Source organism: Chinchilla lanigera, unplaced genomic scaffold (genome assembly GCF_000276665.1).
Source record: "Chinchilla lanigera isolate Chin_1 unplaced genomic scaffold, ChiLan1.0 scaffold00028, whole genome shotgun sequence".
NCBI lineage: Eukaryota > Metazoa > Chordata > Mammalia > Rodentia > Chinchillidae > Chinchilla > Chinchilla lanigera.
Genome location: NW_004955429.1, coordinates 16,651,558 through 16,667,921, shown reverse-complemented (window position 1 = coordinate 16,667,921; position 16,364 = coordinate 16,651,558). Strand labels below are relative to the sequence as shown.

At 46.7% G+C, this 16,364-nt stretch overlaps 1 protein-coding gene across 5 annotated transcripts in view; it reads left to right on the top strand.

Annotated features, from left to right (window-relative positions):
- Chchd6 (coiled-coil-helix-coiled-coil-helix domain containing 6) overlaps nucleotides 1-16,364 on the top strand; it is a 239,743-nt gene that overhangs the window by 118,218 nt on the left and 105,161 nt on the right. For all 5 annotated transcript variants that reach the window (XM_013515549.1, XM_005387259.2, XM_013515552.1 and 2 more), the window contains exon 5: nucleotides 9,132-9,215. In XM_013515549.1, the coding sequence (XP_013371003.1) occupies nucleotides 9,132-9,215 (84 nt within the window). The remainder of the gene's footprint in view (nucleotides 1-9,131; nucleotides 9,216-16,364) is intronic.

The following is a 16,364-nucleotide window of genomic DNA, read 5'->3' as shown; positions in this document are numbered from 1 at the left end:
GATTGATTTTTTCCCCCCAGTATTGGGGATCATTGAGCCCAGGGCCTCACTAATACTAGGCTAGTGGTCTACCACCCAACTACATTTTCAGCCATTTTTATATGTTAAAGCAGCATTGGACACTTGTATAAGTCCTGGTTGATCATACAGTATTATCTTTTTATGTATTGATGGAGTTGATTTGTTCATTATTTATTATTGATTTTTAAATCTCTTTTCTTGAATGATAATGGTCTGTCAGTATCTTTTCTTACAATGTCCTTGTCTGGTTTGGTATCATAATTGTAGTAGCTTTCTACAATGAGTTGAAAGTATTCCCTCCTTCTCTATTTGCTGAAAGAATTTACTTGGAAATGGTATTTCTGTCTCAAATATTTGACAGAATTAGTCAATGAAGCCATCTTGGCTGGGCAGTTCTTTCAGGTAGGGCCTTCATTTTATAAATCAAGGAAAATTGTCCATTTAAAATTTATCCAGTGCCAGGTGTGGTGGCACACGCCTATAATCCCAGCACTCGGGAGGTGAAGCAGGAGGATCACCATGAGTCTGAGGCCAGCCTGGACTATACAGTGAGTTTTAGGACAGCCCGAACTACATAGAAAGAGCCTATCTCAAAAAAAAGTATTAGGTACATATTTTATATCCATATGTTCACATTAGTCATGTACTTATTGGTGAATTGGCTAGTGCACTTCTTGGTATATTATTTTTTAATATATCTAGATATTTTTCATGTATGGTTTTTTACTTTTTTTGATTTTTCATGTATGATATTATTTTTTAACATATCTAGATATTTTTCATGTATGATTTTTCAGATATTCAGATGTTTTCCACTACCACCTGCACTCCCAGGAATTCAGTTCTATGTATATTAGACTATTAGGCATTAAAGTTGTCCCGTGGGCCACCAAGGTAGCGCATCATTTACTTCTTCAGGCTTATATTTCAAATACTATACTTTTCATTTTCTGAAGGCCCATTTGACCCTTTTGAGTAACTTATACATCCCATTATGTTCATATTTTCATTTTAAATGTTTAGACATACTTTTAATGGCAGTTTTAAAGTCCACTGTCATTTTCAAGTCTTTTTTTTTTTTGTTTGTTTGTTTGTTTTTCTCCGATACCAGGAATCAAACTCACAACCTTGCGCTTGCCAGGCAGGTGCTGTGCTGCTGAGCTAAATCCCCAGGCCCCATTTTCAAGTCTTTAAGGACTAATTTTTTTCTCAGTTAAGGAGTTACGAGTTATTTGGTAATATGTTTAGTCTCTAAACATTTGGGAAATTTCTGGGTATCTTACTGTTATTAATTCCTAATTTAACACTTTGGTATCATAAAACATACTTTGTATGATTGTACACTTTTAAACTTATTTTGGTCCAGGGGATAGTCTATCTTTGTGACTGTTCTGTGTGTATCTAAGAAAAATGTGTATTCTGCAGTTGTTCAGTGTAGTCTCCCTTAAATGTCAGGTAGGTCATGTTGGATGATAATACTGTTCAGATCTTCCAGATCTTTATTGTTTTTTTTTTTTTTTTTTTTTTTTGTCTACTGATTCTGTCAATATTTTGAAAGTAGAGATTCAACTGTGATTGTGGTTTTGCTTATATTCTGCATTTGTCTGTTAAATTTAACTTATGTATTTAAATTATTAGGTGTGTATACATTTAGAATTGCTACGTCTTGAATAATGGTCTCTTATGATTATGAACTGCCTCTCTTTATGTACAGTAATAGTTTCAGTATTGAATTCTCTTTTATCTGATACTCACACCAGCATTCTGATACTTAGCATCTGCATGGTATATCTTCTTCCATTCTTTTTCTGTAGCCCTTGTCTTATCGATAGTATGGTTTTGCTTTTTCAGTGGGGAGGATGGTGGGCAGAGTCCCCCCACTCCAGGTGTCCATCTAACCCCTAGAACTTATGAGAATGTTTTTGCATATGAAGTGTGATTAAGGACATGTAATGGGGAGATTTTCCTTTCTTTGCAGGATCAGTGTAACTGAAGTGTCCTTATCAGGGGAAAAGGGGGGCAGGAGAGTCAGAATGGAGATGGGATGAGAGTGCTAGAGGTCAAGGTGAGGTAAGGCCAAGGAGCGAGAGCAGCCTCTAGACGCTGGAAAAGGTGAGGAAATAGATTCTCGTATTGTGCCTCCAAAAAGAGGCTGCTTTCTAACTAGTTTCCACCAGACCCTACCTATCGGAAACCTCTGGCCTCTAGAACTGGGAGGGATACATTTATGGTCTTTTAAGCCATATTTTTTGGTAATGCCTTATAACAGCAATGGGAACCAAATATAGGTGGTGAAGTTAGTTTACATTTAATGTAGTTATTCACATGATTGGATTTAAATGTCTTCTTGATATTTGATATCTGTTTGTCTCATGTTCTTTGCTCCTTTCTTATGGATTTGTTTGGAGGAGAAAGGGAGGGGGGCTTTCCATGATCTCCTCTATTGACTCTTTGGCCTTTTAATCAATTTTTTAGGGTTGCTGTGGAAAATGGTAAATTTTTTAAGTTTATGACTATGTTCCAGAAATACTCCATTACTTTAGGAAGTATTTAAGAACTTTACAAAAGTATCCTGCTTGGAATTTTTCTGAGCATGTCAGATCTGTAATTTATGGTCTTTAATTAATTTTGGAGGGTTCTTGGTCTTTATCTCTTTATTCTTTGCTTCATTTGTCTTCTCTTACTAGGACTCCACTTAAATGTCTGCTTTGGACATTTGATATTACTCTATAGATTTTGGGTGCCTTGTTCCATTTTATTTTTTGTTATTTTCGTCTCTGTATGTTTTAATTTGGATGGTGACTCATTTCCAGGTTCACTGATTTTTTCATCTGTTCTCTTTGTCCAGTATGCTAATAAGCTGTGATTCATACTATCACCATTTCTAGTACAGCAATGAAGATGGTGGAGGAAATACCTCTGAAAATCCCCTTTCATAAAAGCCATGAAAATACTGACAAAAATAGTCTGAGTCTACTTTTCAGAACTCTGAAAATTGACACAAGTCTTGCAGCAATCCAAGAGCATTTGTTCAAATAAAGTGGGAGACTCTCAGTAAGAACAGCAAAGTTTTAGTGCATTTTAACTGATCTTTTCCAATCCCTCCCTATCTCTGCAGATCCATGATTTTCTCCAAAACCAACAACCCACAGATAGGGTGCCAGCTTGTAGCCTGCTAGCCACTGGAGGGAGTAGAAAAATTCTGAGAGAATTGTCGTTATTTTTCCTGTCTGGTGATTCCCTGGAAGACTACCCTTGCATGGCAGCTTTTATTTGACCTGACTTGGAAATAGGTCATTGCAAAAGTTTTCTCTGGGAGCATTTGTCAAAAACAACCAGAGACAATTGTTGAACATAATGGCTGCCTAAGGAGGTGATTAACAGTTTAGGAAAACAATAGGGAAACTGGAAAGCATAGAAAGAATGGCTAGGGAATGAGACGTCTATAGGAGTCTTTGAAAAGTTCCTAAATATTCCTGAAAATCTAGGCAAAGTACTATACATAGATAGGGTTATGCACAAAGTGTGAAAGAAATCCATACCTAAGTACATTGTAATTAAACTGTTGAAAGGCAAAATCAAAGAAAAGATCTTGAAAGTAACAAAGGAGAAGTTGACTCATGACATCTAAGGAACCCTCAATAAGATTAATAGCTTATTTTTCATCATGAATAATGGAGACCAGATAGTTCCCATCACTCTGTAGAAATCCCCCCCGCCCCACTTCGCATGCTAGCTAGGGTCTTTCACACATTAATTGCCATTACTTAATCCTATATGTTAATGCCAACATCTGGGTCATTAGTGGTCCACTTCTATTATTTTCTTTCTCTATGGCAGGTCATTATTGTCCTTTTTTTGGTATGTATGTACAACAGTAGACAGTGCAGTATATCTTTTTTTTGGTTGTTTGTTTTTTGTTTTTCTCTGGTACCGGGAACCGAACTCATGACCTTGCGCTTGCCAGGCAGGCACTTTGCTGCTGAGCTAAATCCCCAGCCGGTGCAGTATATCTTTATGTCCAGTGAAGGATTTTTGGTTGTTGTTCTGTAAGACTGTTAGTATGGAGGGGGGGGTCTTTTGTAAATACCATATAATGTAGTGCAGTTTTTTTCTTTTATCCAAAGTGATCATCTTTTCCCTTTAATCAGTTTAAATTTTATATTCATTATCTATTGCTAAGTAACAATTAGAAAATTAATTGGCTCAAATCAATAAGCAGTTATTATCTCCTGGAGCCAGTGGGTCAGGGGTTTGGGGAGGGCCAAGTCAGGGGCCTTGCCTCAGGGCCTGTCACAGTGCTGCAGTTAGTGTCTGCCAGGGCTGGCGGCACATCTGAAGGCTCTCAGGGGAGGACCCTCTTCCAAGCTCACTTGCGCCTGCTGGCAGGAGCCAATTTCCACAGAGCTGAGTTCCTCACTGGCTGTTGGCCCGTGGGCGCCCTCAGTTCATTACCATGTGGGTATCTCCATAGGGCAGCCCAGAAAGCAGAAGCTGCTTCATCACTGTGATCAAGCAGAGACAGGAAAAGAGTGTGAGTGGGACAGAAATTACTGTCTTTAAAATCAAATCTGAGAAGTGATATCCCACCATATTGTTCATTAGTGGTCATTACCAGGTCCATCCCACACTGGAGGGGCGGGGTTACCCTGGACCAGAGTGCCAGGAGTGGGGATTGTTGAGGACGTGTTAGAGGCTGCCTGTCACGTGTTTATTGTGGTACCTGACTATAGCTGGGATTTTATCCATATTTCTGTTTACTACCTTCTCTTCTCCAATTCTTTATATCCCCCCCCCACCCCCGCCGGTCTCCTTTTCTCCCTCCCTGCTGGTCTTCCCTCTGCCCTTCCTGCTGTCTTTAACTTGCCTTGCTCGGACTTCCGCCCTCCCGCTTTTCTCTTCTGTGCCCTTCCCTTGAGGTGAGCTGGGACAGGTGCTGGTGGTCGGCCTGCCTGTGCAGCCGCAGCTCTCCCTTCCTCCTTGCCTTTGTCTTCCTCGCTCACTCCTGGCTCACATCTTTGTGCTGTATCCTGTTCACTTCGCTAATGTCTCCCTACTGCCCTCAGCTTAAGGTTTGCTTTGTTCATTTTATTTTGAAAGACTTTTAATTTATATTTATGTTTTGACTGGAGGAGGTCCTTGACTGAAGGTATGTCTGTTCCAAGTTTATAATCCCTTTTTCTATAAATCAGAACTTACTCCTTTATCTTTTTGAGCAACTCAAATAAGCATATTTAAAGTCCTTCATCAGTTGGAAATTGTAATACTGGCTGGATAGTTGATGATGTTAAGTAGTTAATGCTAATTTTAAAAAATGTGCAGTGGCACTGTGGTTGTGCTTAAGAGGGTACCCTTATCTTTAGAGCAGTCTGTGGAGGTCTGCACAGATGAAACGATCTGAGGGCTGCTGGCAGGAGAGGTGGAGGGTGGAGGCGAATGGGCTTCTTGGCACCGGAGTGTTGAAGGTTGGTGGTGGCCATCTGGGGTTTTATTGTATTCTTCTGCCTCATGTTTAAATTTTTACACAGTACAAAGTTTTCAGAATCCTTTGTCATTGTCCCATAAAATCAGTTTCATGTGGAGTGAGTTCCCATCTCGGTTGCTGATTTTACTGGTAGTCTTTCTAGTTAAGTTTCTCCGCACATTGGAGATTTGGTTCTCAGGCTCGTCTTGAGTGGAAAGGCTGATTTTCATCTGTTGGTTTGTTTCCCCTCACTTTCTGCATCGCATGTTCATCCTCTGTGGCTTTTTTCTAGCTGTGGACATGTTCACTCAGGGTGGGCTGGGTCGGATTGTGCTTTCTAAAGTCTGTCTCTTTGTGGTCCTGGGGACACTGCCACGCCTGGGGACAGGGTCAGCAGGGTGCTAGGTCTACTCGTGGTCTGGGGTTGGATCTCTGGCCTCTTGGCTGGCTAGGTTTAAGCACACAAGGCCACAAGCCTAGGTGGGGCTCTTCAAGAGCTTTGTGTCAGCTTCTTCCCCTAAGAGGGCCCTGCATGGCAGGAGGCCCACCTGGCCTGGTCCCACCTCTGTGGAGAGTGGTTTCTTCAGGCCCCACAGTATAAAGAGAGGTCCTGGCTGCGTGTGCCTGCTCCAGGTCCAGGGACCAGCAGGCCTGTGGCTTCAGCTCTGCCTACTGCTTTGCATCTCTGTTCTGTGTCAGACGCTTTCATCTTGTTTTTGAACCTGTCCCTGTCTTTTGGTGGTGTGCTCCTCCCTGTCGTCGCTCTGTGTTTGGAGCAGCTAGATGCATCAAAGTGCGAACTCGCTGTGCTGTCTTGACTGGAGGAGGTCCTTGACTGAAATCACTGAAGGTTCCTCCAGCTTCAGTCAAAGGCTGTCCTCCACTGCATGATCTTCACGGTGCTGATAGTTTGCCTTTGTATTAGACACAACATACTTAATTTTCTTGGAGAAAGATTTTCTTGGAAATCTCCTTAGACAAAATAATAACCTGCTACCTCATGAGTTATTCTGTCTTTTGGTCTCCCCAGCACATATCGCTCTCTGAAATTGTCTTATTTATCTGCACACACATTTGCCTCTCCCACTGGGATCTAAGCTCTGTAAGAGCAGAGACTTCTCTCTGGTTTCGCTGATGCGCCTATATCCCTTTACAATGATGCCTGTCACATGGTGGACACTTGTAACATGCTGATAAATATCTGAGTCAGTCCCTGCAGCCTGCCTGTGGCCCTCAATCCCAGTGTCATACAGAGAGCTCATGCGGGCAGGAAGCAGGCATGGGCTGTGGAGTGGCTTTGTAGAGTGGCTGTGCTTTGTCCACTGTTCTCCCTCAGCCCTGCATCAGTGAGTGCCTGCCCTTTGCTGGGCACTGAACCCCAGGCATCTGCTTCACATTCACTTCCTGCAAGCCTTCTTCCTGGGCTACCTCCTGTCCGTCTTTAGTCACAAGCATTTCATTACAAATCTCAGAAACGAATGGAGCAGGGAGGCAGAGGTGGGTCACACAGAAGCATAGGCCATGGGCTGGCCACCTCGCTGGCTCACTTGCGACCAAAGCGGAGAAGTTCGCATGGGGTACAGATCAGAGTTTCCACGGAGAAGGGCAGGCTCACCCCTGTCTAGGCAGCTCACACACTCCTATCTAATCCCTGCCTGATCGTATTCTGGTGGCATGAGTAGAAAGGAGGCCTTGAGGCTCTCAGTGTTCCTGTGTGTCTGAGTGATCTCTCTGGACTCAGAGGTGCTGAAGAGCAGGCATCTTTGCTGGGTACTTCAGTTCTGCATCCTGCTGCTGACCCAGATAGCCTGGAAGCTCTGGGCTGAGCATCCTGGGAGCCTCTGTCCAGAGGAAGCGTCAAAGAGTGTCAGGTGGATGCGGGTAGATGCGTGGATCAGCTTCCTCATCCTCGTCTTCCACGGCTCCTTATGAATGGCAGCTGAAGGACATTGTGGTGGTTTTGCTTCCACATGTCAGCTTCCTTTATGGCTGGGACTACTAGCCAGAAACGGCAGGTCCAGAGCCCTCAGAGATACTCAGTACTGGCTGCTTAATTGTATCGGACGAGCTTCTCCTTGGATGGCACCAGGGATCATTCACAGTTAAGTGCCAGGCTGCTGAGAGGCCTGCACCGGTTAGCCATGCCTGCATTCCCGGGCCACAGCAGCCTCGGCATCATGCTTTGCAAGATTCTGCGAGGAAACCCTAGCATTCAGTCCCACTGTTTATGTTTAGCTTTCTGAAGTGTTGGCATTCCAGAGGCATTCCAGGAGCCTTCTTGGCATTTTTAAATATTCTACAGCATCTGGGAAGCCAAGTTACTGCATTTTTCTGCTCTGCAGGTGAGGGAAAATAGGAGGAGAGCACTCCCTGAAGTCTGTGATGGCCTCTCAGGTAGAGGTATACAGCCTGCTGTCCCACCTGCCCCACTGGCCTGGCATCCCTGGGGCTATGTGGTCAGCTCCCATTACTGACTACCTTAAAGATGCTTTCAGAAGGTTTCATGCCAACAGAAGTATCATTGCCAAGGAGTTACAGGCTTTCAGAAACATGGGTGACAGTAGGAGCCTAGAGTGTCCTCAGGCACACTGAACCCCAGGAGGATTCAGAAGGTGAGTGAGTGTGTGATTTCTCTCCACAAGAATCAGGGCTGTCCTCGGGCCCAGTGCTGCTGCAGCTTTGCACAGAGGGTGGAGATGGCAGGATTTGGGGCCTGGTCCTGGAAAGGCCCCAGAGATAGTGACATTGGTATCCAACAAGTGGACACATGTGCCTGCTGTGCTGTGATGCCAGTGACCTTTGTGGACCTGTCAGATCCCTGCCTGTTGAGATCTCTTTTACCCTCAGAGAGGGAGAGGCAGGTAGAATGCTTCTGCTCCAGTTTCATACATCATGCCCGAGGAGGCTGGGTGTGATTTCCTCTGGAGCAAAGGAAATGTCTCAGGGTCTCCTAGCTAGTTGAGGTGGGGCTGCTTCAAGCCCAGTCAGCCTGCACCAGCTTACTCATCTGGGGTAGCTCAGCCCTCATCCTCACTATGAACTCAAGGGAGGGCCCTCTGCCATGTATTCCTCCATTCCCATCAGGGCTAAGGAAACAGCACCCCTTACTGTACGATTCTGTGCAAGCATCCCTCCCCTCACAACTCCTGAGCGAGAGACTGTGCCACGGACTTCCTGGTGGTGTGGTTCCAGCAGCACTGCTCCTCCACCAGGCACTGCCTGCCTCGACCCAGGTTCAAAGCCAGCTCCTTTCTGAATAGCTGTGCACTGTCAGACAGTTCCTTAGCCCCTCCATTGTGTCTGCCTCAAGTCCATAGTGAGGGATCATAATAATCTCCCTGCCTTTAGAGGTGTTGGAGGGAGCCTAAGGAATAATCTGTGGGAGGCAGATAGTAAGCGTTCAATAAATGTTAGTGATTATTGTCTACAAAATGGTTTTAATAATTATCCACCTTGAAGGGTTGTTGTGAAAATCCAACATAGTACATGTGAACAATCTGCCATAACCCAGGTTCTTCGGTTCATTATTGTGACTCTTCTCATTGTGAGTGTTGTTGCGAGCAGAAATGTCAGTCACCGTCTCCTTGCAGCACCCGTTCAGCACCATTGCTGCTGGCTAACACGGGCTTTGTTCTCTTCCCACTAGGCCAGGGAGCTGGAGAGCAGAGAGGCAGAACTCAGACGCCGTGACACCTTCTACCAGGAGCAGCTGGGGCGCATTGAGAGGAAGGTAAGACTCCTCTGTGGCTGGTCCCACTCCAGCATGACAGGGAGCAGGGAGCAGGCTGCAGGCCCAGGAAGCACTCACCCGGGTGCCAGTCACCTTGTGGGCCCACCCTCCTGCATTCCACAGCAAGCACCGCAGACTCAGCCTTTCAACAAGTTGCATTCACAGAGATAATTGGTTTTTAATTGGTCCGGTTTTTGTTGAATGTGGCTGGCTCTGCTATAGTTCAGTTTTAGAAAAAAATTCCCTTTCACCACAGGGCGGTGCTGAGACCTAGTTTACCTTTTTCACTTTAGTTAAGCTGCACTGGGTAAAAATAATAATAACGTGAAGTCTTGCTATACAAATACATTAAAGTTGTATTATTGATTTTCTCCTGGGAGTCAGGAAGATCAAAGTGCACTACTGCTACACACTCACTGCTTTTCTAAGAATAAGCCTTTGAAATGAATGAGATTTAAAGACACATCATCATGCCTTTGCTTAGATGCCCACAGCGACCACTGAAAATTCATCTGCTAATTTGCTTACTTTGGGGGGATTTAATTTGTTGATCATGACAGGTTTTTCGAAAGAAACGGCTTAAAACATAGAAGGGGATGGTTGGGAGGTTAAAAAAAAACTGTTCTTTTTCTTGCCTGAGACGGCGTGCCAAGCAACCTGAGCCATCGCGTATTGCAGGCAGATCTTCGCGAATCATTTGTCACGGTTTGGAGCTTTGAAACTGACAGTTTGCTTGAGGGGCTTGATTTCCACAGGGGTTTTCTCCCATGGTGTGCCACAGTGGCGCCTGGCAGAAATGTGGCTTTCTGGATTTCCAGGCAGTGGGGATGGGTAGGAGGTTGTACCCTGCCCCACCAGTACCGCTGGTCCACCTCCAAGGGGCGTGCAGGGAGGGCCAGATCAGATGTGCGTGACCCTGAAGCACTCACTGTGCCACCCTGCAGTCTCAGGAGCTGCCAGGCTCACAGAGTAGCTCTTAACAAGCCAGTGTTTGTCAGGTCAGCTTCATGCACAGGTCTGACTGTAGCTTGTAATAAGGATTGTGATTTGAGATCCTGGAAAAGGGTAAAAAAAAAAAAACAAAAAAAAAAACCACCATCCACAGCTCTAATTATCACAGTTGCCCATATGTTCCTAGGCACAGATTTTTTTTTTTAGGTTGTATGTGCAGTGCTTTGGTTTCCCGCTGTGCTTCTCCTGTGATTCTGTCTCTGGGTTTGGCTGCTAGAAGCATGTGTACATGTGTCTGTTTGGGATGGAAGGGCAATAGCCTCGCAGTATTTTTCCTCCTGTAAAATCTCTTTTCCCCTTGTCACTCTCAGCTCTACTTCAGTTCTCCTCCTTAAATGCAATCCTCTGCTTTGCTGAAGGAGAAGAAATTCTTGTGGCTGAGCCCTTCTGTATCATCTGCTCCTCCCCACTCCTGGTAGAGGGGAGTCCGGGCTCCTTACATATGCAGATATGAGCTTTGAAAAAAAAAATGGCAGGTTCTTGTACATACTTGTGAGCAGTTATTAGATGCTTCCAGAAAGAGGTGCAAAAACATGATCTCCGTTCTGACTCTTAAACACAGCATTTTGCTAGTGAGAATAAAAAAAAAAGGAAAGCACCTCCACATCCCAGGAAATGGAGATTGGTGCGGGAGATAGTGCGGATTACAGGGGAGACAGGGAAAGAGGGAGAAAAGCAGCAGAATAATAACGCTTAATTGTATTAGTTTTGAAAAAGGTTTTCGATCTTTCCCATGGATAATTTTATCCCTGTAATGGCTGGGAAGATGGAAAACATGGCATCCAACAATCTTTTTTATTAGCTGTTGCTTTTATACAATTGAGCTTTCATTTGTTGAGTACTCTCAGACCTTGACATTTCCAGCTTCTGTGCACGCAGCTCCAGGACCTTCCAATCATCATACTACTTTCCTTTTCTTTTTTTCCCCATTTCCTTTTAAGTTTAGAAACCTACAATGGAAAGCTGTGAGGGGGGAGTTTCATCGGCTGCCACACCACCCTTGACTACCCGAAATATCGCAGGGTGAGGAGGGCAGGTGGGGAAGGGAAAGTTGCGGTGTGTCCAGGCTGGCTGGAACGCCACCGCCCTTCACCTGTAGGATTTGGTTTCCCTCACTTACTGTGACAGGCAGCAAGAAGTCTGCACAGAACCCAGCATCCAGTTCAAGGAAAACATGACATCTTGACCCTTTTGTACCACTGTTTTCTTCCCCAGACAGTTATTCTTGGGTGTGGAAAGTATATTATGTAGGGCTGCTATACTTTATAATCTTTCTGAGTAATTGTTCCTCATGCCCACACAGCAAGGTCTAAGCGAAGTGATTTCCTCCCTCTCACCATGGAGAGCAGTGAGGTGCTGAGGATGCTGGGCTGTGAGGGTCTCCTGGCAGCAGAGGGCGGGCCCTGGACATGCTGTCACAGAGTGAGGGCAGCAGTGTTGTTCAGGCCAAGGGGCTTGGGCACCAGAGCCCTGGGGCTCCACATACTCTGTGTTGCTGTCCTTTGCCATCACCGTGTCTCCTCACATCTCTGTTGGGAGAAACTCATGCTTTCTGCAGGTCAGTGGGCAGTTTAAAGGAAGCAGTGTCTGTAAATGCCTGGCAGTTGCTGGGTGCCCCTCAAGGGCTGGCCCCATTCCCTTGTGTCCAGCAGCAGTATTGGGGGTTGTGTTTCAGCGTCTCGATTTTGGATCAGTGTGTGTTGTCCATGTGTGTATGCATGTACCACATCACCTGCTCTCTGGGGTGGGAAGCCTCATCTCTGGGCTGCATCAGGCTTTCCTCTAATGCCAGGAGCCCTCCCCAACTCCCCAGCCCTGGTCAGGCAGGGCTCACAAAGCAGGGGACCATGTACTGTTCACAGCCAGCTGTTCTCACACAGGTGACAGAGAACAGGGCCTTTTTGTTTGTAGTTAGGCATGGGACCACGAGGTGAAACCCTCACCTGCGTACACTTAAGTCATGATCACTAACCCTTTTTCCATCTTAGCTGCTCCCCCACTGGATACCTGGCCTCAGAGCTTTGCTCAGTTGTCACTTGGTGACTTTTGGGAGAAAGCAAAAGAACGAGGAGTGGGATCTACACACATCATGCCTGGGTCAGCTCTCCTAAGCCAAGGGTGAGCCCTTCAGAACCAGTGCCTCTTACTGTCTTCTGGCAGGAAGTGACTCTGAGGTGGACCCTGATAGCCTGTGGAGCTGACTGCTCTGGGTGGCCAAGACCTTGCCTTCTGTGGTCAGCCATGGAGCCGAGTTAGGTGGTGGGGAGCAGTGTCCTTTGAGGCCTGGCAGACTGCACTTGACTTCTGGCACAATAATGGGACAGCCTTGAGACTCTGAGCATGCTGTTTGTGTACTCCAGCCTCAGTTTCCTTATCTTTGAAGTGGGGATTTTAAGACTAAACTGCCAACTGTTTTGGGATTAGTGATAATTTGTTTATAGCAACTGCCAGAGGATTGGCATAAGCATTCAGTTCTCTTTAATGCTGTTTCCATCCTCCCTTCTTCAGTAAATGCATAACCACTCATTCATTCCACATTGATTTAAGCCTGCCAACTACTAGGTGCAGAGATGGTTCAGACACTGGTGGTTCCTGCCTCATGAGACCTCTCTGCTTTGGAAGAGAAAGGAGATGTGAGGATTAGGACACCAAAGGAGGGAGTGCCTGTGTGCTGCCTCCTGTGACCAGAGCACCTGCTACTTCTATAAAAGACCTCATCGAACTCTTTCCAGACCTGCCATCTGCACGCTGGAGAGGGGATTCTCAGAGCTAGCTTCAAAGACTGAATCCCGGAGAAAGAAAGAAACATGGACATGTGTGTGTTCTTCTTGGATCACACCTTTTCCCCAGAACGTCATCCTCCCACACTGCCCCTCTCAGGTGCACACAAGAGTGAGCAGTCTCTGACTGCAGGCTGTGCTGTCCGTGACTCCCACCAATGTACTGTTAGGCAAAAGGGGCAGAGATGGAATCGCTTCTGTGGACAGTGGAACAGATCTTTGGTGTTAGAGGCTGGATAATGGTGACCTGGGAGGAGTGGTGACAGGAAGGGGCCTCATGGGCTAGGGTGACAATTACAGGTGTGCTCAGCTGGTGAGGATTCACTTAGGGCTGTGCTCTAGCCTGTCAGCCAGTGTCAGACTCCATAAGCAGAGGGGTGCAGCCCAGCGGGCAGACCAGCAGGACCACCCTCTCTGCTGCTTTGCACCTCCCTTGCTATTCTCTGGGACTCTGCTTGAGCCTTTCCCCCAAAGCCATAGGCCCTGAAGCATTAGTTCCAGCCATAACTAGGCCTTTCTTCCTCACTGTAACTGGAAAACAGTAAGCCAGGAAAGGTGACAGACCTTATCCAAAGACGTGCAGCCAGAATAGTGTAGGCCCTGTCCCCTGGGGCCCCATCTTCTCTGAGTTCCTTTAATTCTGAGTGCCCCAGCTTCCCACTGGTGCAGTTCTACATGTCTCACCTTAGAAAAGTCACTAGAACACTGCACAACTGTACTGTGAGGCCAGTGCTGGGTACAGGATGGGGACGGGGTGTGGAGCTGTACCTCAGTTGGCCTGCCTCTCTTGGAATCAGCAGAATCACTGCCCTCCCTCCTGTCCTCCTCTGGGACTGGCACCCTGTCAGAGATCTAGCACATACCATGCTGCCTCGCGCTTCGTAGCATCTGTGGCTGTCTCTTGTTCCTGGCGGGGAAGGTCTGTGAGCACAGAGTCCTTGCTAAGCTGACTCAAAGGAGATGATTCATCACGAAGGGCTGGGATAGTGTCTGGCATGGAGTAGGTGCTCAGTAAATGTTTGCAGGAAGAAGGAGAGGAAAGTATGTATCTGGAAGCAGGAAACAGTGATGTGGTGGGTTCTAGGAGGGGAGGAGGGAGGCTTACCAAAGAGACTTCTTGGCAGAAGCTGTGTTTAGAGAATAAGCAGGATACCCAGGCCAGCCTGAGGGGCAGGATGTGGGAAGCTGGGGCTTCTGGATGGAGCTCCACTTCAGCCTGGTGCTCTAGTGAAGGGTGGCAGTGGGTGGTATGAGCTGGGTGGCTCCAACCGACTGGCTGACAAGCATGGTCTTCATTGAAGATGATGTTGGGAGTTCTGAAAGCTGGGAAAGATTTGCTTTTAGATGCCCAGGAGAATAATGGTGCCATTAAGAGAAAGAAAAGGTTTCACATGAGCCACAACACTCGGGGAAGGTGGTCAGCATTGGAGGCAGAGATGGGCAGCAGATGATGGAGAAGCATTGGGCAAGGGAGTTCTGTGTCCCACAAGGTGACAGTCTGTGGTGGATTGACAACTGGTGGTCAACTTTTAACCCCCAGCTGAACCAAATTAGTGTGGTGCTGGGTGTGGAGAGCCACCTGAGGATTGTTGCCAACAACATAAAAAGGAGAATGGAGAGGAAGAGATGGTGCTGTTGGTTTTCCTGGAGGAGCTTGTCATGCCGGCTTTCCTGATGAACTTGGCTGTTACCATCAGAGGAGCTCGGGACCTTGTTGTTGCTGAGAATGGCTGCGGTTCACTTTGGAGAGCTCTGGTCCTGACTTTGAGCATCACTCCCTAGCTGCAGAGGGGAAGATGGTGCTGTTGATTTTCCTGGAGAAGCTTGTTGCACTGGCTTTCCTGATATGAACTCAGCTGTTCTCAGCATCAGAGGAGCTCAGGTCCTCACTGTCACTGGGGATAGCCGTGGTTCTCTTCAGGTGAGCTCTGGTCCTTACCTTGAGCATTGCTTCCTGGCTGCAGTGCAGATCCCTCAGCCTTCTGACACAGATTCTTCATCCTGCTGGTACAGACTTTCTAGTTTCCACTATTGACCTTTGGGCCTTCCCAGTGCAGATCTGTGAAACAGGCCTGAATGAGACATTGTTGTGGGCTCTTGGCCTCCAGTTGGACTCATGCAGGACATTGTTGTGGGATCCAGGCCCTCAGCTGGATTCTTTGGGTTGCTAGTGTGTGGACAGATTTCCTGCACTCTTTTGTGTTTGACTCTTTGGGTCACTATTATAAAATAATCCTATAAATTATGTGTCCTGTATGAAATCTTTTCCCTTGTAAACCCTGACAACAACACAGTCCCTTGGAATCTATGAACCAACGCTGTGTGCTGGGCCCCTTCATGTAAAATTATCACTAATCATGGCAGCAACCCTGCAAGGTAGATTATATTACCTGTGTTTTACAAATGAAGAAACTTGGAATTGGGCAGAACAAGCTGCCAGGAGCCATGCAGCTAGTAAATGGAGTCTGATCTGTGGAGCCCCCAGGTTTGCTCCTTCCTGCATGCCATGCTGCCTCCCCAGATCCACTCAGGAAGAAGAGCCGCACGATGAATGCCGTCAGTCGTGCCTCTTGGTGCCTGCCGGACTAAGAGCAAACCTCCTCCATGTTTGGCGAAGGACATGAGAGCTCTTCCCAGGGAGCCTTTCAGGGACACAGAGGAGGCCAGAGCTGGCTTTGTAGGGTTAGGGTCAGCCGGGAATGCAGGGATGTGGAGGAAACAAATGTGGGACATTCTTCCAAAAAGTTTCATCAAAGAGAGCACAGAATGGGGATGACAGTTTAAGGGGAGTGACACAAGCATATTGATGGGAGGAGCATTCTTACTGCTCCTTGGAGGGGGAACTCAGTGAAAGACTTGTCCAAAGTCAGAGGAGGGGATGCCGTGGAACAGCCGCCAGCACCTGGAGAGGCTGCTCAGAGGAGTCCTGGTCTGGCTCAGGAGGTAGAGGAGATTCCCAGACTCAAAATGAGTGAGCCGTATGTCTTATGCAAGAATGGGTGATGGCCGGCCACTCAGACATGGCTAGTAGGCACTTCCACTTCATGAGGGAGGCCCAGAGCAGACACTAGTGATTCGGAACCTGGCCCGCCATCAAGGAGGCAAGAGACGAAGAACAGCAAGGACTCCCAGTGTGAGCCACCTGCACTTAGAGAAGCTACCAGAGCATGGGAAGGCAGAGGAGGCAGTGGGCACCAGTGACCTGAAAACGCTACAGCAAGAAATTTGCCTGGGGAAGGAGCCTGCCTCCTGATCCTTGTTTACCTGCTGAGCTGACTGGCCTAAGACTGGAGGGCTTTTGAAAACCTTTGAATCTAGATAGTTTTTACCAGATTGGGTTAAGAAAGACATTTGCCCA